General features: G+C 48.4%; 1 protein-coding gene across 1 annotated transcript in view; it reads right to left on the reverse strand.

Moving 5' to 3' along the window:
- pdlim4 (PDZ and LIM domain 4) overlaps positions 1–17,728 on the reverse strand; it is a 28,554-nt gene extending 10,826 nt beyond the window's left edge. Inside the window, exons 1-3 of the mRNA XM_029173846.3 lie at positions 16,989–17,728; positions 11,113–11,264; positions 5,019–5,100 (exon numbers count right to left, since the gene is read on the reverse strand). Of these exons, the coding sequence (XP_029029679.1) occupies positions 5,019–5,100; positions 11,113–11,264; positions 16,989–17,081 (327 nt within the window). The 5' untranslated portion in view covers positions 17,082–17,728. The remainder of the gene's footprint in view (positions 1–5,018; positions 5,101–11,112; positions 11,265–16,988) is intronic.
- Between the last annotated feature and the right edge of the window lie 9,138 nt (positions 17,729–26,866).

Consider the following 26,866-nt stretch of genomic DNA (forward strand, 5'->3'; position numbering starts at 1 on the left):
AAAAGGGCAGACGGATCCTAATTGGAATCATATGCCCATATCTGCCCACCTCCCTTCACCGGAGACTCGTCCACTAATTCTCAATAACACACACACACACACACACACACACACACACACACACACACACACACACACACACACACACACACACACACACACACAAACACACACACACACACACACACACACACACACACACACACACACACACACACACACACACACACACACACACACACACACGCCACCTCCCTCTCTGCTACCCCCTGCAAAGTTAAATCCCCCTGGACCTTTGAAATTAAGCATTTCACATGGCGCTTTGCACCGCTAACAAAACACAAACCAGCCCTTCATGGATCCCTGGACCTGGAGGAGACAGACAGGCAGGAGAGAAGCTCAGGGAAAGATTAAAATACCTCAGCGTTCTAATATAGAAAAAATACGATGGATTTTAATAATCTCTCCTAATAAATAAAGCTAATGAGCAACATCTTTAGAGATTTGGCCAAGTCACCAATGGTTTAAGTAAAATCTGCTTGGATGCGGTCAATTATATCACAAGTGTGAATAATTCTGTAACAAAAGCATCTGGTTTGGCCTAATAGAGAGAAAGAGAAAGTCCCCTGGGCGAGTAAACTAACTACGTTACCAAGGGTAAAGTGGAGCAAAAGATTAGCAACCAGCAGAATGATGACTCAGCTGCACAAGGTACAGTAAAAACCACGAGTTTGATTCTAGCGCTGACTTCCAACTGAGAGCAACTGGAGGAGTCGCTTTTAAATTACTGGGTGTCCTTTCCCACTTCAGTTCACAGTTCACCTCTAAATGGTCACTAGATAATGTGCTTGTTCTGGGATTTCTGATCTTCTTAATGAATTCAAATCCTCCAATTTGGTTTGTTAATAATTGGGACAAAGCTAAAACACTTAACTGTGACCCAGAAAAGCAGCGGAAAACAAAAGGATGGATGTGGGTTAAAAACACAAATCCCCATTTAATGCCTAAAAACACCTGAGGAGGATCATTCTCCTAAACCGGAGCCGGTGGACGCGGTTCCTCAAACCTTCCTGGGGCGAATCAACAGCCAAGCAAAGCAGACATGACCTGATTAGGAAAAGCCAGACTGATGTGGACATTCTGGGGCTTATTCACTGATTAGTGAACACAAACAACCAAATAAATGGCGTCACAGGTCGGCGACCTGAAAGGCCTCGAGTGAATGGACGTGGATCTGCTGAAAAGAATTCCCAGCAATGCTCCACTGGCCCGAGGTTCCTGCAGCGGATTAAACAGCACTGAACCCAGACGGACATTTTTAGCACCTTATAAGAATATTCAGTTCTGTACTTCATCCTCACAAGAACTTTTAACATGAGCAAAACATTATCACACAAAGTTCTTATTATTCCTCAAGATAAATGTGCATTTTTGACATGCGTTAACTCTTTGTCCTGTGTTTATAAAGGTCAATTATTGCAATTAGCATATATTGGAAAGCTCTGCTCTATTAATAAAACACATGTCTAATGCACAGTTTTCATTTCAGCTCCAAACGCTACAGGAATTACGAGCTGTAAGTCATGGAAGGTCTCTATCTGTCAGCTACTATTAATGTTAGCCTGGAGAATCGGCCTCCAGCTGCCAGCTCCCGGCTGAGAGTGGAAGTCTCTGTGACGTGTGAGCCAAACCTCTCAGCTTCCACACTGAAACTGGGCCACGGTGCTCAGCCACAGTAGCAGAGGCTGATATCACGACTAGCCTCGGCCGGCGTGTGCCTCGATCTGCTCCACACTTACAGGAAGGAATGTCGAAAACTGGAAATGTCAGTGGCTGGTATCACTTTAGTGGCGCATGAAACTCATCCAAGAGTAAAATCAGCCAGAAATGCTGATGCGAAATGAGATAATCATTTACAAGACAGTGAGGTATTTCTCAACAGAAAAACGGTTCAGATGGAAAATATTCGAAAAGGCAGCAAAGCTGGTAACTGCAGTCGGCTGTCAGATATTAGATTTTAGGAAAATCTAGCTAAATCTGATGAGATTTCCATCACACCACTCATTAAGGTAATTATTTGCTTATACTTGTGGACCGCTGATGAAATATGACGTGTCCGCGTTCACATTGAGATCAGGAGGAGCAAAGGTGACGGAATAAGCGTCTTAGAGTGAGGAGATGCAGCTCTGTAATGAAATGCTGGCGTGTGACCGCAGAAATTGATTTGGCACATTCTGTCCCGTCCTGCACTTTTCCCCCAAGAAGACAACAGGTGGACACCGTAAATCATCCATCTGAACTAGTTTCCGTCTCCAGAGTGGAAATCAGTCAATCACTGAAGCGAAATGCTTCAAAAGTTGAGGTTCTTGAAAAGACGCCTTCCATCCTCATAAGCATTAAAATCCCACAGCAGGAGACAAGCAGATGAGCCACAGGTCAGTGTGAGTCTTCATCTCTATCTGTTCTGTGGAGTCAGAAAATTAAACATGAGCCGATAACAGCAGCCTTGTCCTCTGTCACTGATGAACACAGCTAAACACACAGGCTGCTCCTTCACTTTTCACACCTTTGATTATATCATCCACTTTAACGACGTCAATGAATGTATTTCTATTTCAGGAAGTCGATTACCACATCCCACCGTCTGATCTGTGCCAAGTTATGAGCACATTTCCTTGAAATACATTTAACAGTTCCACCAAATTCCCCTAACTGATAAAAGAACGGCTACTTATGAAAACATCACCTCAACCTTATCATAACAATCACCTCAACTGGAATGAGTCACTCACCTACTTATACCCAAAAATACAATATTTCCTCATTAGCTTTTATGACAAGTCCCCTCGTACCCAGGGTGAAGGGAAACACCTCATAGCTTCCTGGTGTCATTTCCCACACAGTAGCTGTGGGACTCAAGTTTCCACCAAGGCCAGTTGGCTAAAAGCTCTATGACAAATGTGAATGGAAATATTAAACGCAGAAAATCCAAAGTGAAGACATCACTGGACAGACGCTGCTTACTGGGCTCCAGTGGTTCCGGGGTCAGTCAGACACTCATTGTAAACGGGCCAGAAGAGGATCTTTTGGTTCAAACGTGAAGCTGAGGCGTCTGGTCTCTTTGGTTCCAGTTCTCACACTGCAGCATTGGCGCATGACAGATATATGTTGCTTTAACACAATTAGGACCAGAGTTCTCATCCTGATCCAGGGCACTGATTGGATTCAGTTTTTCCAAATGAGCTCAGCCTTGGATGATGAACTGTGGTCCAACTGTACCGCTCAGTTGAGTTTGGACGGGCTTCAGCTGGTGTGGAGGGTCCTCGTGTGCATATTGTTTCCGATGTGTGCGAGGAACAATCGCCATTGTTGTGTCAGCGGGAAACAAAGACAGACACAGCCTTGGTGTTTAGTGCGACCTCAGCGAGCGGAAGCTTCCTCTCGTCACTGTAGGACTTTATCACCAATGACGCCAGTGGGTTCAGCTTATTGATTAGCATTATTTGTGTTTTACCTTGACGTACTTTAGTTATACCTGTGATTTCAAAGTAAAAGTCTCCTGGGAAGCTAAAATGCCAGTTTACAATCAGACCTCTGATTAATCACCTGAGACTTAAGCTGCTTTCATTTCACGCTGCCACTAAAAACATTTCTCTCTACTTTAAACATCCGTCGATCCGACTTCACTCCAGCTCCGTCCGTTCCGGCCCTTTATAGACGGGGAGAATGGGCCTCGCTGAGGGCACACGTCAGTCCAGGCTCCACGGTTTCCACAACACAACGCATCTCTCGCATATCTGAGCCACAATGTGCTCATTGTGTGCGTGTTCCAGTCACACAGCACTAACACAGTCGCACACACCCCCATTCTCCCCATGCTCAGACCTGTTGACCTGCCAGCATTGGAAAACTTCATCCTCTGCTAGAGTTCCCCACGCCTCGAGTATCCGTTTGGCAGCTGGTACCGTTGCAGAACAATCACGATACTATTTCATAACCATTCCAGTGAACAGTGGGACGCATTATCTCATTAACAGCCATGAGAATCATAGTGTAGATGTAATTTTCAGATCAAGATTTGTGGCTGTTTCCATGGATTGTGTTTATGACATAAACACACTGAGGAGACTCGGGGCTCACACCCAGTGAACCGATGTGACCAGATGTGAACGTGCTCCTCCTTTGGCTGATGTGCTTGGTACTGTAGGTACTGTAGGGAGGGAGGACGCAACCCACAGCCCTACTGTATGAACCAAAGTACTGGTTCCCAGAGTCCCACCCGTCAACGTGTCTCATAAGGAGCTTGGTAGAAGCATGTCTTTAAACACGAAACACACAAGATGCTCAGGATCGGTTCATTCGAGTGAGTGCAGTATCTGGCTTTTCAGACCATTGTGCCTCAATGCACAGTGATTATTTCACTTGGCCACTTACAGTAAGATACGAGGGCTAAATTCTTGTTTCATAAGACGCCACACAGCTCAGTGCCTTCAAATTCCATTGCGTTAGCGTGATATGAATATAGTCAGAGTTGGTCCAACATTCAAGCTCCTTTCAAGAAACCCTGTAGTTTTAATAAAAAATGTTATTAAAAGTAAAGAGGTTTAAAGGTTTCCATTGGAAGCTTTAGGATTTTCGGTGAATGTTGAATAGAGTGAGCAGTTCAGACGCTGATGTCGACCAGCAATAAATCATTTAACCATTGATTCATGTCCCGCTTCTTGTCTCCACAGCGAAAAGCTCATGGGAAATCTGTTGTTTGATTTCATTTTAATGCTGACTCGTTGTCACAGCGCTGCGCCAGAGAAAACATTACCTAGAAAGACGGTGCCGAGCCAAGTGAGAACGGCTCCGCTCTCTGACTTCGCTGTTTCTAATTGTGTGCTGCTGAGTAATTTATTGAGTGTTTTTCAGTCTGAGCATCGTGTCTCTGTGAGAAAAGCGGAGACGACTCCTCATCCTCGCAGTGAGGAGTGAATCTGAAGACTGTCCTCAGCGCTGGAGTGAACAGTGGTTACCTGTGAGTCAGGCTCCGCGTAAGGGCTTGTCTTGCCATCTTCGCTAACAGTCGGCGACCACACTCTGTCTCCTGAACCACCCCTGAAAGACAATAGCCATGAGAGAGAGCGCGTCAGGTGAATGTCACTGAGCAGCAGTGATGTCATGACTTTCCTCCTTCCACAGAAGATGTGACACAGTTCATTCAATCCTATCAGAATGACTGTAAGCTGGAAAAGATGACAGCGTCACCATTAGTCACTAACATTAACAGCACAGGCCTCTTTACAGTCGGAGCCGCAGGCCTCAGACTGAGTCGCTTCATAAATCACATACTCCACATGAGTGGGCGCATGTATGCATAGAGTTGTACAGTGCATTTGGCAGGTTTTCACATTCAGGAATGGGCTACAAAGCTTCATCCTGGCATCCTCCCACTGCTGCAAAGATAAAGTCATCATCACACCATAATTCCACTGGATGGAGGAACGCGCTGCTTTCTAGACTCCTGATATTTCAAAAGCAGCGATAAGTGAGTTACTGGTATCTGAGGGTTCCCCCCACTACTGTTTAGATCACCAGTAATTGACTCCAGTTGTATTTGCTATAATTTACAGGCTGGAAGCAATGATCAAGGCCATTATTTAGATTATTTATCTGCAAATGAAACGTCCCCAGCGGCGTAAATTCACACAGATGCTTCCCTGTGGCTGATCGGTTCAAACAGAGCAGCAGTGTGTCTCTTCACTCGTCACTTCTTCCTACAGACACATCAGGAACGCTGAGCGCTGATTGTTTCCGCCCCACATGTGGGAGAGGGGAGACGCTGAGCTCATCGGCTGCAGCTGGCACGATGTGGCTGAGCCGCAATAATTCAGATATGAACCACGGAGGTGTTGCTATCAACAACGCTCTCATGAGGCGCCAAGTGTCTGCTGCGTGGGACGAAACCACCGATCCCGCCAGTTCCCCCAGTAAGGGAGCCCTCGTGTCTGCAGACTGGTTCCACTGGTTACAGCACAGTTCGGTCAGGGACACACACCAGCTTCACCACCGTGTGTTGCTTCCTTCCTTCGTCCTCTGGTACCGAGGCCTTGTTGGACCAACACACCGTGGGCACTAAATCCTCATTGCACACAGCTGCTACGTGTGCCTTCCTGCTCTCCTTCCTTTAATCTCCATTTTATTTTAATCGTAGGAGCAGATCGGGTGGTTTTTATCTCGTCTAGCGTCCATTTCCTCAGGCTAAAGCCAAAAATGGACTCTGAGACGAGCCGAGAACTGTCACGACTGCGCTTCGCACAGGATGATAAACAGGACAGGGGTGAGCGGTCCTCGGCTCCGTCCTAAAATATCATCTTTGATTTCCACCCACCGCCTCCTCTCTCTCGTGAGCCCAAATGGACACGTCACTGTCAGACAACAATGAAAAGCAAGTAAAGAAATAAAAGGGAACGATAAAGAGGGAAGAGAGCTCTCTTCTAAATCCATTCGACAGGTAAATGACTTCATGACAAAGTTATAAAGAAAGTACAGACAGAGGAGCATCACAGGTCAGCAGGACTCCTTTGCTCATATTTTCCCCTTCCTGACCTCCGCCTGCCAGGTTTAATTTCCTGATTGAGGAGATCTGTTTCTCTGGAACGGTGCATGAGTTTACTTTGGCTTTGCAGGATCATCGTGTTTAAGCAGGAGCCTTTCACAAAACCAAGTGCCCTCAAATTAAAATGCGGCCGATCATCGCGGTGCGTTTCAGGGCCTCGCTTCGCTGAGTCCACGTGGACGCGGATGGTTTTCGGGCCCGTCATAAGTCAGACATCACTGGAGCTGCTCCTCTGTTATTTTGTAATGTGAGAGGAGTTTAAACGCTTTGGCAGCAGGGAGTGATCACCTTTTAAAAAGCAGTTAGGGGAGGATCTCGCCTGGGAGCCTGAGAGGGTTCTACTTGGAAAAATCTGGATCTGGGTGATGACAAGATCAGTGTAGGTGGGGGAGAAGAGGGGCCGTGTCCCCCATCGCCTCCTCCCTGTGTGCCACACAGCCTCCACTGATGGTGCCTTCACAGCCACCACAAAAAGGCGAGTGGTGGGAGAGAGGAATGACAGGATGGAGGATGGAGGCCGCTGCTGCTTTTCCTCTTTGTCCCAGCTGGAGTCCTGTGCTCCTTTGGCCTCGTGCAGCCGTGTGCGTAATTCCTCAGCTGTGAGTCACAGGTCGTGGAGTCAGAGCGGGAACAATCCTCCACCGGAGCGATCGCATGCTCTGTCTTTCCTCTGCGTGTTTTCTCTGATTCCTCCTGAATCCAGTGCTATGTTCTGATCCGGCCTCACTGCATGATTAACGCCCGCCCGAAGGAGAAGACCTGAATGAGAGACGAACAAACTGGGGGCACTGCACTATCAGATGTAACACATTTCCTTGATGTCAGCTGGTGGTTGACCAGATAGTTTAGGTTTAATGACACAATTTAATGAGAATACATTTTTCTGCTGTCACAGCAATAAAGTCAAGCTGGACCTCATTTAATTTGCAATGCTCTATTTCCTCAGTAATAAATAAAGTTTGAACGAAAACCCCCATTCGAGTGTCATGACCACAAAGTTGAAGTTTTCATTGTGTTGAGCAACGCTGAAGCCCAAATATGACAAAACCAGAACACTCGTGTTCTGACACCAATACGGCCTCATGGAACTTGGATGAAACTCTCTGAGCTTCATTCCAGCCTGGACCAAACTGTACAGTTCTATATTTTATTCCTACAGTAAGTAAAACTAAAACAGGCCATTTTTTTTCTTTTATTAATATTAGAAGACACAACGCTCAGGAATCGTGACTCATTTCTCAGCACAGTTAACTCACCACCACAGCAAAGACCCTGCCAACAGTGCAAACACACATGGCCACCGCCATCATCTGCTTCTTAAGCATTTGTAGCCGCACGGCTTTCTCCAAGAAGCGCTAGTGGATGGAGGGGGGGTCACAGCAGGGGGTCGAGTGTCTGCAGATATGACGGAACGCTGCATGAGGTGAAGGATGAGGAGATAACGGGGGGAGCGAGGGCTTCACGCACGCATCCAGAGGTCTGAGGACGGAACAGCGTCTCCAGATCCGCTGACTTCACCGTGAACTTGGTGTTTGTGCAGTTGGTAGCAGACATTATTTCTTCCCAGTGAGACGAAGCAGCCGCATTTGACGTCTGATGCCAGGAACTACAGGACCTAGCGCGCGTGTTTCACCTCAAAGCAGCGCGTTGACAGCTCTGCATCAGTAAAAAGGCCGTATGGAAAATGGAAAAGCTGAGGCGCTGACCTCAGAGCACTTTTATGTTCCCTTGTCCTTGTCTTGACCTTTTTCCTTCTTCATTTTCCTCCTTTTTATTCATCCAATCAATCCTTGCTCTTAACGTGGAACGGTGCAGACGTTGCACATGAAATCATCATAATAAAAAAGAGTAAGAATGAGAGGTTACACACAACAAACACAAATTCCTCCTGCACAGGCAGCTCAGAGGAGGATTTAAAGGTGGCCGCATTAAAAACTCCACGTAAACAACTGCTGGCACTCACTTGTTTTTCAGATTTCGTTGGCTTCACCTAACTCGAAACGCTCGAACGCTCTTAAACGTCTCCAGAGCAGGAATTAGAAAAAATAATGGTTATGAAAGTAATAAATGTGGGGACACAAAGAGGCATTCTTGTGTTATGTAAGACCTCAAACTCAGATGCGTCCAGCGAGCTGTAATTTTGGTTCACAGCAGACGTGTAGACTCATATTTGTCCATCAGCAGCAGCACTAAATTACAGGTCTCCCGTTTCTCCTTCTGTGGCTCCGCGACTGTGTGCAGTATTTTATGGCGTATGGCTTCTAATGAAGGCTGAGATCTGCTGTGCTCTAAAACACTGTTTTCTAGTGAGTCAGCAGGCTGCAGGAGTCACTCCCAGCGCTTTCTGACTCCAGAATACGTGGTTGCAATCAAGTCATCCACAGCTATTCCTGCAGCCCACAACTTAAAGTGCGTCTAATAAATGGAAATTCCCATAACTCATATCTCATTCAGACGCAAACTCATATTTCACAGTCGAATATGTCACTTTCATTGTGTGGCTAATTATTAACACAAGCTCGGATCGTATTCATCAGGCTGACATCAGGCTGCAGCATCATTAAATCTCTGGGAGACTTTTTTATGTTGCAGCCTGACGATGATTTTCCTTCATGTCTTTGTAAAAACGTCTTTTTCTCATTCATGAATCGTGAGTTTCGACAGTGGTTGTATTCTGTTTGCCTGCTGAGTCCTAGTGATGGTTGCTGTTTATTAACACATAACTTCCTGTGCAGCACTTTTCCTGGGAAAACCAACCACGCACTGGGTTCTTTGGAAACGTTCCCAACCAGCTATAGGTAAAACTAATAGCTGTGGAAACTGTGATACGAAGCTTCACAGACGATTTTAGAAAAAGCTTAACTTCATCAGCTTGTTGGAATCTAAGAATATGTAAATATTATCTTAAAGTCAGGTCTTTCAGTGCGAGGGAGCAGCTGTGTTGTCCTCCAGCAGTGCACAAAGTTGAATATCTAAGCAGTGGAAGCAGATTTGAGGCAGAACACAAAGGAACCGTGGAGCCTTCGCTTTGTCCACCTGCTGGTGTTTAAACTCTTCTCTCTGACTCTCCCGTGCGTTTAGAACGTGTTCTCTTTCTTCTGCGCGGCCCCCCTTCCCTTCAGCAGCACATTAACTGGGCTCTGTGCACTGGTGCATGCCCAACATTGCTCTAGACATGACTCCCCTCCTCCTGTCCAGCGCCGGGGCCCTTCACATTGCAATTATCCAGCCCATATACTGAGGAAAGGTCACATACCAGCACTTTAATTCTTATACGACCCTGCATCCAAGTGTTGTCTGTTTAAATGGGAAATTAAGGAGGACTGATGAACAGCGTGTGTGTGTGGTGGTTTACTCATGTATAATTTACAGTCACCACATGTCCAGCAAAGGGGTGAAACTTCCAGCTGAGTAAATGCAGAACGAGCCCTTGGCTAATAGACGCTGTTCTCTCTTAAACTGCTGCTCTCTCTCACTAAACTGCTCCCCGCGATCTCTAATGTGGTCAGAGCTGAACCTGGAACCATTAGGTTCTTGTGGTGAAGGGTGGGGTTTTCTTTCCTGGGGCTCCTGCAGCTGCAGAGGAATTAATGCTGCTTCATGTGTCCTTAAATAAATGCACTGTCTGTGTGGACAAGCTACTTAGCGCTCAGCTGCTCAGTTTGATATATGGGCGGGTGGGATCTAGTCCAGGCTGAGAAAGAGCTGTTGCACGGTACAGCGCAAACTAAAGCACAAACACAAACAGTGGACACAGAGACTTTGCAGCCTGCGTGTGTGAATCTGTGCTTATCTGGTGGCTCAGATTACGCTGAGCGATTCCTATTCCCACTGCATCTGCAGCTTCATGCTCCAACCCATTATTGGAGCGCGGACTGCGTGTGCTGCCCTACAAGGACAGCGCTGAAGCACGGTCTGGCAGACGTCGCGTTCTGACCGAGGCTGAAACCGCAGTGTTCCCCATCCGAGCCCCGGGGGGCGGAGGTTGCCAGATCTGCTCCGCACTTTCCGGTGCGCGCAGCCCAAAGCAACCATTTCACACAAATGTGCGAAGCAGCTGAGATTGAAGCTGAACATGTCGCTCTGTCAGCTGCTGAAGGTCAAATCGGACTATTAAGATGTTAAAAAATGATGCACTGGTCTGAACAGAACAGCGGAGGCTGATGATGAAAGGTCCGTTTGAAAAGGTCACTGCCCGAAAAGCCTCATTGACTTTCATGACACAGTCGTAAACCTGTCGTCTGCCCCCGTGACGCGGCTCTGCCAAGCTGAACACACGCAGCCAAACTGAAACAAGATGTGGTCCTGGCAGCAGGAGGCCTTCATCATCATCGTCATCATCATAAAAGTCAGCTTGTCAGCTCAATTCCCTTAATGAGGCCGAGAGCTAAAACTATAAGCATCCTCTGCTGAAGGTCAAAGCAGCGACCGGTGATTAGCAGGTGACTAACATTTCCTGAAGTCCAATTAGTCTGAACGCTTCAAGTCACAAGTCTGTCCACATACAGTACCTGGAGATGCTGAGCGTGAGGTGCTGGGTGCAGGTCTTGATCCTGTTCTGAGCCTCCATGTGCGTCATCTGCTCTGTGCTGTCGCCGTTGATCATCAGGATGACGTCGCCGGCGCACAGGTCTCCGAGGGCCGCCTTGCTGCCGGCTGTTATCTGAACACAGCGGGGAAGAGACACGAGATGAGACTCGAGATGAGACGTGAGGAGAGCAGGGAGACGCTGCTCCCGTTTGACCCATTCATGTCGCCTTGGGCAGAACTCTGCGTTTAACCAAAGAGCCGGTCGGAGCGAACCAGGCGCGTTTGAAAAGACGCAGGCGCGAGCTGGTCGAGCGGAGCCTAAGACTTTAACCACGGTCTCTGCGCAGCGTCGCATTTCTGTACACACGTCTGTTTAATATGTTGGAGTTGGGAGCATGTTGAACACATGGCCGGCTTCATTCTGATGATTAGCCGGGGGCCGCTGGACACTGAGCAGGATCCTGGTCTTTGGACATTTAAGCCCCACTGGGAGGAGACGGGGCTGCGATGTGGGGAAACACGGGTCCCAGTGGACACGTTTCACCTTCACAGACGCCCTGAGGAACACATGACACCAATTTTCTTCTATTACACACACATTTCAGATGGAAGCACTAATCACATGGAGACGGTGTCTGTCAAATGGCAACAAGCTGCAGTCTGGAGCCTCAGACCAGTATTTGTAATCTAATCCAAGAGTTAGAGAGAGCAGGAGGAGCTGTTTGACGGCCAGAACCGTCTGAGAGCAAACACACACGAGTTCATGCTCCGTGAAGCGCTAATAGCTGAGTCGTGAGGTCGAGATGTGGAATTCCTCATTCACAGCCTCACTGTCCCTGACTCAGTTCCGCTGAGATCCGAGGGCAGAACTGTGAGCGAGTCTGAGTGAGTCTCAGGGGTGAAATAAGTCACATTAAATCATGTTAGTCACTGAAGGCTTCTGCAGAAGACGTGTTTCATCTGAGATGAGCAACATTTGGTCCTTTAACAGGGAACAATCTTGAATAAACCTTTGTGAGGTGGGAAATGTAACACGTGTGTGTCCGTCCATGCATCAGATGACAGGTTAGTTGACCTCATCATGTCACACAACCCCCCGATGAAAACATGCCTGGGTTGTGTCACAGAGGGTCCACGCACACACACACACACACACACACACACACAGACACACACACACAGACACAGACACACACACACACACACAGACACACAGACACACACACACACACAGACACACACACACACACACACACACACACACACACACACACACACACACACACACACACACACACACACACACACACACACACACACACACACAGACACACACAGACACACACAGACACACACAGACACACACACACACACACACGGCACAATGGCTTTGACTGGAGTTAACACGAGAGGACAAACAGTCCCACGTGTGAGGAAACGTGGCCACGTGGTTCTGATACAATAACACTCTGCTATATTTACCAGCAGCTTAAAGGTACAGCGTGCTGAGGATGCACGTCTCGGAAAAGGCCTCGCCACCATTTGTTTGTCCTCGGTTTTCTATTTTCGTCTTCTTACTTGCGTGAAACCGCTCAATGTCACAAGCACTAAACGACCCGCGTCCACTTGTGTCGCTTCCTGACAGGAATGAGCGTAAAACGGAAGCAGACTCTCGTCTGATGAGTCGTGTGACTGAGCTGATAACGAGCGCTGTTCTCATGCACTGAGACACTGGATCTGTCTGTGTGAGCGAATTCAGCCCATTTCATCAGTAAAGGATCACAGACACTGATGCCGATGAGTTATGAGCTGATACGTCTAAATAGGGGATATCATTGCACAAGCTGCCGGTGTTTACAGAATGTGATGCCTGAAACATGTTTACAAACCTACGACGCGGCATCGTGCTGATTGAGCAAGGATCCGTCACGGATCTGAGGCGACGCTGGTGGCGTCGAGAGAAAAATCCAGCAGTTGTTGGGCAATAATCACAGTCACGTCCCTTCCACGACGGGCTGCTGCACAAACAGTGACATAGTTGATTGCAAACAGATGAGTGCGGGCAGTGAGAGGCAGCGTCGCGTCCCACAGGGATCCCGTCGCCCGCTGAGGCCGAGGACTCGGAGCGTCGGATCAACGCGTCTCAGCAGCAGTTAATGATTGGTGGCGGCGGTCGGAGGCCTTTGTTTGCCTGTTGGACCTGCGATAGGAGCCATGGTTATGACCTTAGCCACGCTTACGCTCACGCAGCCTGGGCTGTGTGGCTGACGCGCACACAAAGGGCCTGAAGGCCGTCATGAGACCATGAGGCAATGGGAGAGTCGCATGAACCCCGCTGCACCGCGGAGCGCTTGTTTAGTCTAGAATGAGCATAATTTCACCCATTAGTAACTGTAAGTAGCAGCCTGTGACAGCTGGGCCCGGCTCCAGCGCTCCCAGCAACGGAAAAAGCCTTTCAGATAATCGATGGACGAACGACTGGAAGCCCGTGTGAATGCGATTCGCGCTGAGAATGTTACAGCTTCTGACGTGTCATCATCTTTTCCTGAAGCCGTTCCCATCGTGGCGCATCATCGTCTGAAAGCATCACCCGACGCACGGCTTCTTGGCAGCAACTACAAAAATGTTTGTGGCGAAAGGTTGCGAATGGAAAGAAGACGATGCCGCTCGTTTACCAAAAGGTTGAGATCCAGCAGCTCTGAGCGCTCACACTCTTCACCCCCACAGTTGCGCCATCAACAGGAAATTCTTGAAAAGTGCCATCTGTTGCGGAGATGAAGCACCTCTAATTCAAGCCTGGACGCAGAGCGGAGCTGGTGATTATGAGCTGCAGAGCGGAGGAAACGGCCGCGTGGCTGCGGAACAGGGGAGACGGGAAAGAGAAACCACGCCGTTGACTCGCTGAACGGCCGCTTCACTGCTAGAACCAGAAAACGGGACTGGACTTGAACTTTTCATTGAACTGTGTGAACATCCAGGAATCCCCACCGCAGTGATGAGCAGCAGCTGCTTGACTTCTACTTTCACTATTGGTTCATGATTGTTCATTATTATTCACTACATATGAAATGAAATGCAGCAACTTTACAAAACTTTTTTGTGGAGTTTTTTAGTGTGGCTGCACAAATTTCACCAAAACAAACACAAAGTTACGAATTAAATACACCCTGAGTGACATGAGCTGAGCAGAAGGCAGCTCCTGAAGCTCAGATCGCTCTCTCATCACTCAGGACACACTGTGGGTTCTGGGCGGATCGGGTCGTTGTTTACCCGACGCCTACGCGGGAAGTCCTGCCCCGATGACAAACGGCTGCGTCCTGCGTCACCTTCTGCCGCAGCATCAGCTTCCACACACGTTCATAGCACAGCTGCTACATTCAGCGCGTCCTCTCTAAAGGTTTCTCCAGGTACATCAGGGCTTTCGCAGCTATTTCGCAGCCTGTCGCTGCAGCAGGGGAGCAGTGAATGGCGACTGACGGGCCGATGTGGGACACCACTGCCTCAGGCGAAGCAACAGCTGCTGTTCTGCTGCCATTTACAGCTACCGCTGCCTTCAGGTGCAGGTGTTTGTTGGATTCTCTTTGATAGCGCTCGTATTAAACGCTCGCCAGCCTCCACAGCTCCCGCCTCAGAGCTGTGTGTTTCCAGCGTAGGGTTCTGGCCCAAGCGACCCGCTTGTGTTTTGCCGCTTGGTTGTCGTAAAGATGTTTTTCCTCCCAACAGCTGCTTCCTTCGCTAATTGTCAGGCCAAAACTCAGGAATTATCCTGGAATCCTTATTAATTCTCTCGCCCAGCTCTGCTTTTATTGCCGCCTCAGCTTTGCGACTGTAAAGTGTGAAGTGCAGTGTATAATTCATTTCCCAGGTGCCATCGTGGCCGCGTTGCACAGCGCTCACGGTGCCAGAGCCGTCGCTGTGCACGCCAGGGGTTTTACACTGGCAGTCACGCAAGTATGCAGAGATTAAACTGGTGATAAACTGTCAGATTTTATACTGAAACCACAACTCGCCTGTTGTACAAAATACTTGAAAGAAGGGTTCAAATCCCGAGCTGCACCGGGCAAAGTTCCGACTTTTACACGAGGCCACGGAGCAGAGTTTCCACTTTTGTCAAGGATGTGCTGGCGTTGGGCTCAGTTCGGCTGGAAATGTGTGGAAAGACAAAGTGTTGTATGAAAATTAAGCTCAGCAAAGTTCTGTTCAGTTACTGTTGCTTTATAGCGGACGAGTCCAAAGAGCGTTTGAGGTGAACGTCAGGAGTCGCCTCCGCTCTGAATGAAGGAGCTGAAGGAGCAGTGGAAGGTCATGTGGGGCTGTTGATACAACACCTGGAATCCCTCAGCAGCACCAATGAGCTCTGATGAAAAACAAATGTGCCCCCTCCACACACACACACACACACACACACACACACACACACACACACACACACACACACACACACACACACACACACACAGACACAGACACAGACACAGACACAGACACACACACACACACACACACACACACACATAGACAGACACACACACATAGACAGACAGACACACACACGCACGCATGCACACACACACACAAACACACCACACACACAGACACACACACGCACATGCACACACACACACACAGACACACAAACACACCACACACACAGACACACACACACACACACACACACATATACACACACACACACACACACACATAGACAGACAGACACACACACGCACGCATGCACACACACAGACACACACACAGACACAGACACACACACACACACACACACACACACACACACACACACACATAGACAGACAGACACACACACACACACACACATAGACAGACAGACACACAGACACACACACGCACATGCACACACACACACACAGACACACAAACACACCACACACACAGACACACACACACACACACACATATATACACACACACACACACACACATAGACAGACAGACACACACACGCACGCATGCACACACACAGACACACACACAGACACAGACACACACACACACACACACACACACACACATAGACAGACACACACACACACACACACACACACACACACAGACACACACACACACACACACACACACACAGACACACACACAGACACAGACACACACACACACACACACACACACACACACATATATACACACACACACACACACATAGACAGACAGACACACACACACGCACGCATGCACACACACACACACACACACAGACACAGACACAGACACACACACACACACACACACACACACACACACACACACACACACACCTCTGTGTATCCTGCCCGGACGAACTCCCGGCTACTGCCAGAACCGCACTGACTCCTGACCCACATTCTGAGGGTCAGCGAAGTTCAATACAAATCTACTTCTAGCAGCGGGCGGGTCAAAACTAAATAAAGGACACACACGACAATTGAATAAACTGCAACCAGACGAAGCCAATTCACACAACACCAACAAATGATGGATTAACGTAAACAACTCTTGTCCCCGTGTTGATCTCCGTTGCTGAGTCCAAATCCTGAACTTATGGTCATTCAATTGTTACGCAGGAAAGCTTAAGCTGCCGGGAATTAGACGGCACCATCTGCCGGCTTTAGGAGTAAAGCTCCTGTTCACGTACACAGCTCAGCTGCTATGGATAACAGGCATTGTTCCATCCAGCTTCGCCAGTCATTAATTCGGTTCGTTCCGTGTAGTTGTAACCGAGGCGACTGCGCCAAGTTCACGCAGCGCCGCGTGCGTAATTTGCGCACGGTCCCGCGGATGGATGCGCTTCGTCCCGACAGAAAGCAAAGTGACCACCTACCCTGGAGATCGTTAGCGGCGTGCTGAAGTCCCGTCCTCCCACCAGGCGAAACCCCCACGGAGACGGTCCCTTCAGCGTCACGGTCCGGAGCATGTTGAGCGTATTTGAGTGCGAGACACGCAGATGACGGGCGAAGTGTGCGGGGAAACGTCCGCGGGTTCCGACGTGAAGCGTGAAGTATCCAGAGCCCAGCTGCTAGGCAACGCTGTGCGGCCGTGAAAACCTCCCTCCCCGCTTGATTCAAGTTTAAATAGCGAAGCCGCCTGTGACGTGGGCGCCGGGTCGTCCCTCCTCCTCCCCGTGTGCGCGGAGTGGGAGGGGACGCGGACGCGGACGGGGAGACCCACGGAGCTCCCGCGTGGAGGAGGAAGAGGCAGCGACTCTCTGCGGGCTGGAATCTGCACAACTGCACTTATTTCATATCCCCTCGTCCTCAAAGACACACGAGCGCGTGTGTTGTGTGTTTTTCTCCTCTTCTGCTTTTTGATTCCTTCCAGGCCTGTCCCTCGTTTATGGGTTTCAACTGGAGAGCGTTTGTTCTGAAAACCAACTGATGGGACACGAATCAGCCAGCGAGAAGAGAAGAGATGCAGGTGCACAGTTACAGAGCGAACACTCTGGAGCCGCCGGCGCTGCTCGCCGTTAAATGGGAGCAGAACGCACGTTGGAGCCGGTGAGATTCATTATCAGCTTTGATCCAGGACGTCAGAGCTGCGTGAGCCAAACCTCCTGTCAGGTCCACGAGATGCTGGGCCTGAGCTCCACCCAGCCGCTAGCCGCTAGCCGCTAGCGTGACTGACACCAAATGAAAACACATGAGCCTCACAGAATGTTGGCTTGAAGCTGGAGCCAGTCAATAACTCGCTGATTGAGCCAGAAATGCCACAGTCCTGTCATCAGCGGTCATTGGGGCGCCTCGCTGGCAGATTGGACCTCTCCCATTTGTCAGTGAATGTCCCAGGATCCTCTCTGGCTCGTTCATTTCCCCAGACGATCCCACACTGAGTCACGGAGCTGAGCGTGAGCTCCTCTTCACTGCAGAGGGAATGAGCCCAGACATTTCTGTGACTCGGGACTGTCAGACGTGTGAGTCAGACACCAACTTCTCGCCGTCGGCGCCTCAGCTCCAGGTGACGGCGCCGCGAGCGGAGGCCGAGGTGACGCAACGGAGCGATGAGGAAACCCGTGCTACTGCTCCAAGCACAGGAAAAAACACGAGCGCACGAGTCGGGTCAGATCCGAGTCGTCCCCTGCTGATTTGCATTTCTGTCTGACACAAACAAAACAAACCTGCGATCACACTTTCACAACAAAAGACCAAAGACGCAGTCAATAATTATGTTGTAGCGCGTGTCAGAGGAGAGAACCCACAGAGAGCGAATGACGAAGCATCAGACGGGAGATGAGAGGGCTGCAGTCGCTGCTGGGGATTTATGGAGCAGAGCAACGAGCCGACATTTGGAATATTTGTCTTCTTCAAAGCCTGCTTCCAATAAATCCGAGTCCAACTACAGAGAGCTCCCAGCTCTGTTCTTTCTCCCCGGATGGTCATTATTCTGCAAACGGCCGGCAGCATCTAACAAATGCTCATAAAAGCCTTCAAATCTGTTGACTGTGTGCTTTGTGCTTGTGTAACGGCCACTAGAACCCGAGGGGAGCAGGTGAGGAGCGGTGGATTACGTCTGTCTGTCTGCGGATGATGTCATCAGCCTGGTAGAACCGCACAAATATGTGGGCAAACCAAACCTCATATCAGAGTTTTTTCTAATGGCGTGACGGTATTTTTAATGGAATACCACAAACATCTTGTTTTCCTTTGATGGTTCCATAAAAATCCTCTAGTCCAACGTTGTGCAAGAGGATCCCTGCTGGTAGCACTGTACCGTATTTGATGATGTCATAGCGAGGCGATCGCCACAAGAATTCTCAAGCTGACGTCGCCGGCTTCCACACGTCAGGGATGAAATGTCCCATAAATCAGCCGGGCTTTCACTGATCACACGTATGTGCGAGTCCTGCGGCCAAAACGCTCCATGTGCTGCGTAAACGTCGCCATGGGAACAACAATGGACGCACATTCATCCTATCTGTCATTCTCAGACCAAAGTAATTAGCGCATAACAATAGTGGCAGTGAGCCGGAGAGGAGCTGTGTGCCGTTATCCATCATCCAGCCTGTTGCTGATTGGCTGCTTCCCGGCCACACACACACTCACTGAGCAGATGCTGATGCTGCGATGAATGTTTGATGTGTTGCTGGAATCAAAGACACGCTTCATTAATACCAGCCATTCGTTCACTGGCGTTCGGCTGCAGCAGCCGCTCAACAACAATAACACTTTCCATCCACACGCTTTTCATACACACGTCGATTTGTGCTCATGGGTTGTTTACATGTGCCTGAAACACGCCTGTGTGTAGTGTTTACTACATGTCACACCTCACCGCCGGCCACACACACACACACACACACACACACACACACACACACACACACACACACACACACACACACACACACACACACACAGTGTACCGACTGGTACCAGATTCTCACACTTTCCCGCTCCCTTCTCTCTTCTAATCCCTCCTCACACACAGACTGTCTAATTAAGCTCACCAGCATGAATCATGGAACTATTTCCATCACACCGTCCACTGAAACCTAAACAAGCTATACATAACTTCCCTCCAGTGTCACAAACAAAAACCCTAATTGCCACTGAGGTTTCAAACCAGCGCTCAGCCAACGTTGGGCTTTCTTGTAAACAATGCTTGTGACAGCGCCATCCATCAGACATCAGGCTCACAAACACAGCAGCCACGAGGAAGACCCAAGTTGTTACTATTAAAATGGGCATGAGGCAGAAGAACAACACGTTACAACACACTGATGGGGTTTCTGTTGAAATGTGGACGCCGTTCACAAGAAGCTGCTAAAGCCACAACAATTAGGCCGTAATTACACTGAAGCTCGTGATGAGGCCAGGTTTGCATGAGATCATTTAACTTCTGCTGGTTCGTAATCACAGGAATGTGTTTGTGTGCAACAGTGGAAGAAAGGAATTCCATCGGAATTTCTCTGAATGTGTCAATAACAGAGACAACCAATGTGCGCCGTGCATCTAAACAGTTGAACTTCATTCAGAGGATTCAGCCTCAGGAGCAGAAGATGTGGAGGCTCTGATACGCGCTGATTAAAACCAGGAAATGAACGGAGGTAAAAAGAGCTGGAAGAAATGAGAAAGATACTCGGGGCCCAGTTGGGTTCTGGAAGCCTCTGATCTGGATTCAGATCAAATTCAGGCATCGCCCCCTGCACCGTTAGAACAATGCAGTCGTTGTCGTGCGCCTGATGCTTCCAAGCTGGGAAAGACACACAAACGCTGTTTACACATACCAGCACATTCACGGCTTTGTTTGTGTTTACAGCTGATTTACGACGCGGGGCCGCGGAGGCCACCGTCTCTGATGTCAGCAGCCGCGGCCTCTGGGATGATGCATGTCACGGTCAGACAAACCGAATGCAGGCAGAAACACAAATAAAACAACGAATGCATTATATCACAACAACACAAACGCGTTTTAATGTAAACCTCGGATCAGTGAAAACAAGCGCGTCTTCGTTTCATTTTGATCCCAAGCCACAGGTTTAAACACAACCAGAGCAGCTTCTTACTGGAAGGCCGTCCTCGCTGCGTCTCTTCTGACTAACACACATGGAAAACATCATTCACTCACGTTCTCCACTCGAGTGCAGCTCTGAGTTACCTGCACTCGTCCATGAATCACAGCGCCCAGGAGCCCAGAGAGGATATATTGACCCTCATACAGTAAGGCAGCACATTGTATGTGTACAGTCATTAGTCATTCATTTGCCTGCTACTGTAGTAGAGACAACACTCAAGCTTTACAGTAGCCTCATGTTCACTAGTAAATGGGTCTTGGGGGGATTTAACAAGTGCTCTGTCGCTTAATTGTGGTTAGTAGCTTGAAGGTTCTCTGTTGGTTTTGGGAACGTTGGAGCTCAGTCTGTAAACTGTGGCGACTTCCTCCCCTCCAGGCTTTTATTAAAGCAAGTCTGAATATAAACTGTGCCTTAGAAAATAACACTGTGTTTGATTCTGAGGCCTCGCGAAAAGAACAGGTGCCACGAAGCTGCGGAAGCCGGAGAAGGAGAAGTCGCCCATGTGTGAGTCGGTCAGAGTCCAGGTCTGACACAGTCCAGCTTTCTGAGACACAACAAATCTGGCTGCATTTAAAGTCATTTGCATGAAGCGCCTGCTTTAATTCACACGTCATCATCCACTTTGTTGTTCAAACTGGTGGGAACGTCTGATTTGAACATATGCTGCAATTACGGTGGTGGTAAAGTTAGAAACTCCAGCACACGCACGCACGCACGCACGCACGCACGCACGCACGCACGCACGCACGCACACACACACACACACACACACACACACACACACACACACACACACACACACACACACACACACACACACACACTCACAAACAACAGCAACAGTCCTATTTAAAGCAACAGTCCGAGCCTTGAAGGCCTCATGGATGCATGTCGTCAGGGTTTACAGAACCAACCAGCACATGGTTTGTGTATCAACCTTCACTTAGACCCTAACACTTTAAACACACACTGTCTTTTAATGTAAATTATAGAATGAAGTGCAACATGTGGCTGGGAGCCGTCTGGAACTGAACTCTGACTTAACCCTGCGGCTAAAGTACGAGCATCTCCCGCAAGCCCCTTAAATCACTGGGATCTTCACATGTAAGTTGCTGTAGGTTCTCGGCGCTGCTCTCTGAGGAGCGCTGGATGGAGGGATGAATTACAGCTACCGGTCAGCAGCTGCCTGAGACCCCGGCACCAGGCGCACGGGGGGGGGGGGCTCACACGCAGACCAGTGGATCAGATACAGCATGGAGTCACAGAGGCCTCAGGTCTCAGGTCTCTCAGGCCTGAGTCCACAGCACCCGCAGCCCCTAATGCGCTCATAAGGCCCGTTTACCTGCAGTGACGGGCAGCGAACCACGGCAGCAACGTGTCAAACGCTGTGGAGACGTCAGTGATTTAGCTGCTGTCATTTAAAAGTTTGCAAGTTTGCAGCTCAATCATGAATGTGAAGAATTCGCTGTCGGCTGTGACCCAGCGTGTGCGCTTAGGATGCGAACGTGTGTTTGGTTTGCATGAGCATCCCCAGAGCAGGAGCCTGTTTACAGGGAGGGAGACGCCGGCCTCCTTTGCATAATGACTTCCAGACTATCGCGCGCTGCGCTCCCCTTCGCTCCACCCGCCCCCGTCCGGGTCCAGAGTTAACCCCACGCTGAAGCGTACGGTTTACGGCACGGCCTTGTGGCCGGGCTGATTTATTCGCGGAGCGTTCATGTCTGATGTTTGCATCAGTGGGGGATCAACAGGGCAAAAGAGGCTGTTTAGTATTAAAGTATTACATGAAACTGAAAGCTCAGTGAAGCTGGTTGTGTGACACTTCAAGCATCGGGTTGATAAACGTGTGCATCCATGGTCGAAGCATGGGGTTTATTATGTTCACCCTTCAGCATCAGTGACCTTTGACCTTCGCTCATCTTTCTCGATCTCTCTGAAATATTTGAAAGGATTATTACTGATTACTACCATACAGGTGAATGTCAAAATGTATGAAAGCGTTGATCATTTTAAAGGATGTAATTAATGTCAATTGCTTTTTGAGAACCAAAACAAACCCAGAATCATAAAACTTCCACTACGTTTATCTATTATTTATTATGATGCTTTAAGCTGCTCTTTAAATTCAAAGATCATTCCTGCTGATTCCTCTCCTTCCCTCCTGTCGACCTCAGCATCATAAGCTTAACTGGGTCAGATGAGTCTGGGTCTTGTTGTGGATCCGCACCTGCCAAGATTAACAGCATGTTTTATCACGCAGAATCCCAGTCCAGACAAAATGTCTTAAATTTAGGTCAACTCCATATCATTCAGATTTATTTCCAACAACACAGTGTGTAAAAAAGGCCACACAGACAAAAGTATTTAGGGAACGTCTCAGTAGCTGAACTTCAACCCTGTGTTCGCTGTGGCTCCATCACCGCCACTGACCGGGCTGTAATTAAATCCAGTTACAGGTGTGGACGTGATGTCATGTCTGGTCTGGATTTGACACGCCTGATCATTTTTACCCAGAATGTAACTGAGTTACTCTGCATCATCACATCTTCTTCTCCTTTCTCTTTCTGTCTCCCAGGAATCGGCCTCACTTCCTTGAACAGGCTGTGGTTTCAGGACGCATGTGGTTTTTGGCCTGAAGTGACCAGCTGTGAATCAGGATGAAATGGGAAAAGGACCTGGGGGCCTGCGCTCGCTCGCTGCCTTTGAATGGCTGCCATCTTGATTGCTCCAGCACATGTCTGAGGGAGTGTTTTTCTATGCCTCCCTGTGCTCTCACCAACCAGCCTCCATTTCCAACTGGGCCCGTGCGATGTGGACGTGGATGTGAACTGACAAGCAGCAGCACTGCCAACACAACAGGCCGAGCAGGATCGTGTTTCCTGGATTTTAAAGTTCTAATTATATAAAAATGTGATTTCACCTGCCAAGTCATTAATATTCAAATAGGTAAATTAAGACTCAAACATGGTGATAATACTGTACATGGTGAAGGGAAATTCCCTTCTGACGCCCACTGTAACAGTAGACTGGAGGCAGCGCTGCAGACGCCTTCTGGACTCACCGGGGTCCTGTTTTTAGACTTACGCTTCCCCTCAGCCGCAGCAGGACTGTCTTGTTCGGGTTGTAAACCAGTTCCTGGAGAGACCGTTGCGCTGTTTTCAGCGTCACCACATCATAAAAGATGATGAATAGATGCAGGCGACCTTGTCAGGGATCCTCGGTGGAGGAGCCTGTTTATGGCCCACCAGGATACAACGCTAGACACACAAATAACCTCTTTGTGGCCGCGAGAGAAGATTTTGTTTCTTTCTTAACGATTTGTTGTCTTTTTTATTTCGTCAGACGTCAGCTAAGAAGCAAAAAGGAAACGTGGAACAAAAGGGCTTTGTCCACAAACCCCCAAGGAGACTGAAACTCTGAGCCCTGAACCACTGCCACTGGTGTCACTGTCATTGTTTGGTCCTTCATGCTTGAGAAAACAGTTCAACACATTCTAGTGGAGGTAAATCTCTAATAATCCAGGTTTAAAGTAGCCTCAACCACTGAACATGCACATGTTGCCAGTCTCCTGTATTTAGGCTGTGGCTCGTGCTTTTACAAGGAGCTGAGTCAATATTGGTCGGGTCAGAGGTGAGAGATGCAACTGCAGCGGCAGGAAGCGTTGGTTAAATGAGGTGTGTGCGAACAGAGACGCTCCTGAACAGACATGTGCACACACGCTTGTGTGTGAAATAGAAGAAGAGGAGCAGGAGAGAAGAAGATTCGTCAGAGTCCTGCTCTGTCAGGATGTGGGTTCGATCTGCAGCCTGTCCTGTGCTCCAGATGAGGCTCGTGTGGGATCAGAAAACGCATGCATTCACTCTGACGTCCCTCAGTTGTCACTAACGCACCAATCGAGCTGACTTTCAAAAAGGCGCCTGGTGTCGAGTGCCGCCCGTCTTCAACTCAAAGCAAATGTAGAGGATTTGCGTCCACGTCACATCAGACATCATGGTGTGAGCAGCGCCGTGTCTGTCTGTCCTGAAGGAGCTCATTTTGTGTGCGTTGACAGACGGCGGGAACCCAATCCCCACGTCGGCTGCCAGGCTTGAGTCACCGCTTGGCACAGAGGAACACACACACACACACACACACACACACACACACACACACACACACACACACACACACACACACACACACACACACACACACACACACACAAGGACAAAGAGGTCCTCACACAGCAGACTGCAGGATTATTCTTTTCTGCTTCATGACCTGGTGGAGTCACTGGACCAGACACACTCAGCTGGTTTCTCTGTGTCTGACTGTGCTGTTTATACCACCACAGTAGAAACAAGAGTCACTGTCAATTCCCTGATTTCAGCCGACAAGGTTTGATGAAAGCGGAGGAAACCCAAAACACACACACACACACACACACACACACGCATGCACACACACGCACGCACGCACGCACGCACGCACGCACGCACGCACGCACGCACGCACACACCTCTACAGCAGAACAAGTGTGCATCCTTTTCTGTATCTTGTGACCTTTCTCACGCGAGACACACCAGTGAAGCAGTGGAGCCAAGTGCAGCAGCAGCCTCCATGTGTCCATGTGTGGAAGCGTTGGTAACATCTGGAAGACCTTAACTTCACTGAAGCAAGTGAACGGATGAACAGACATGTCGAGTTTTCTGTTTTCATTCTGTCATCGTGCAACACTGCAGAACACGGCGCTACTGATGCTCCGCGTGGTCAGAAAGTAAAACTGGGACATTCCACCAGTGTGTGTTTCCTTCACTGCGACTGGTTTCTGCATGACGCGCCACACATGCAGTCCCAGTGTAACCGCTTCACATCCTTCTGCACAGGTGTGAAACTTACCTGTCCGTTGGGTCATTGTGTCATTTTTAAACCTTGACATCATGGCAAGTGGAATACTGCTGTGCTGAGCTAAGACCAGGGACGCCCTGTTATGTCATGTGATTTATTATTTCGCCATATTGTGGCATTTATGGGGAAGATGTGCTACAAACAAACAGAGCATGAATGTAAAACAACAGTGATTATACTGTATGCATGTGCTAGAAATAAATAGCGGGTGAATGCTGTGGGTAAATACTGACACCTGTTGGCCAAATAATGAACAACATACCAACATAAAGACCAAACATTCGCCCCACTTGGCTCAATTTTTCTTGTTTAATCATTAGATATTTTGCCGTCCTTTTAATGAATGTGTTTTTGTGTACACACGTAGGTCAAATGCCTTTCTGTGTAGATGTTGTTTCCCTCCCTACACAGAAAACGGTAGGACACCTGAGGATTAGCAGCTATAAACAATGGATGAGGAGCAGCTTTTAAAACAACAATTTACTTACAATACAGCATTTAAAGAAAATGACCAAAGTCAATAGAAACAAGCAGGAATGCGTTTCCACTGTGATGGAATGAGTTTACCTCAGTTAAACACCAGGGGCTTCTGGACATCTGAGCTTTAATGAGAAGCATAAAGCGCGTGACAGATTCTTATAATTAGCGGACAGTGTTTTCGCTTTCATCTGTTGACTTCGGCTGACGCTCAGTGGACACCAGAGAATAACGCATCTCAGGTGATTCTTTTTGCAACTCACACACACACCGGATTTCTGTTCTCTGTGTGTTTCAAAGCAGGAGAACCTGTTCCCTTAATAAGAACTCACATACACATATAACACTTCCAATATACGTCTTCCTCTCCTCTCTCTTGAGTAAAGATGAGTCATAATATTTGAAGAACGAACTCAAGAAACCATTACAAAAAGCAACGCAGACTAGACATAATATTGAATATAATCATATTTTTATATTGTTGTATTTAATTACCGTTCCTGTTGCACAATAAATCAAAATTCAGTTTTGGCGTTAGGAATGTGTGAAAGTGTGTACTGCAATCGCAGCGAGTGTTTCATCAGATGCACGACAGCTGGAACACATCTGGTGATGCCTTCGTGTAATATTAAACCCCGTTTTCCCTGACAAGTATAAAATGAAGTAAAAAGAAAATCTGATTTGTCCCGTTGGTTCCACTTGGGCAGAAACAACAGAAACATGAACAGAACATCAGAACTGAAAATTCAAGAACAAGACATAATTCAAAAGCCATATGAGTCTATTTTTCCTCCACGTGTGTTTGGTTCATCCAGAGAACAAGCCAC

This window comes from Betta splendens, chromosome 14 (genome assembly GCF_900634795.4).
Source record: "Betta splendens chromosome 14, fBetSpl5.4, whole genome shotgun sequence".
In the NCBI taxonomy this organism is placed as follows: Eukaryota; Metazoa; Chordata; class Actinopteri; order Anabantiformes; family Osphronemidae; genus Betta; species Betta splendens.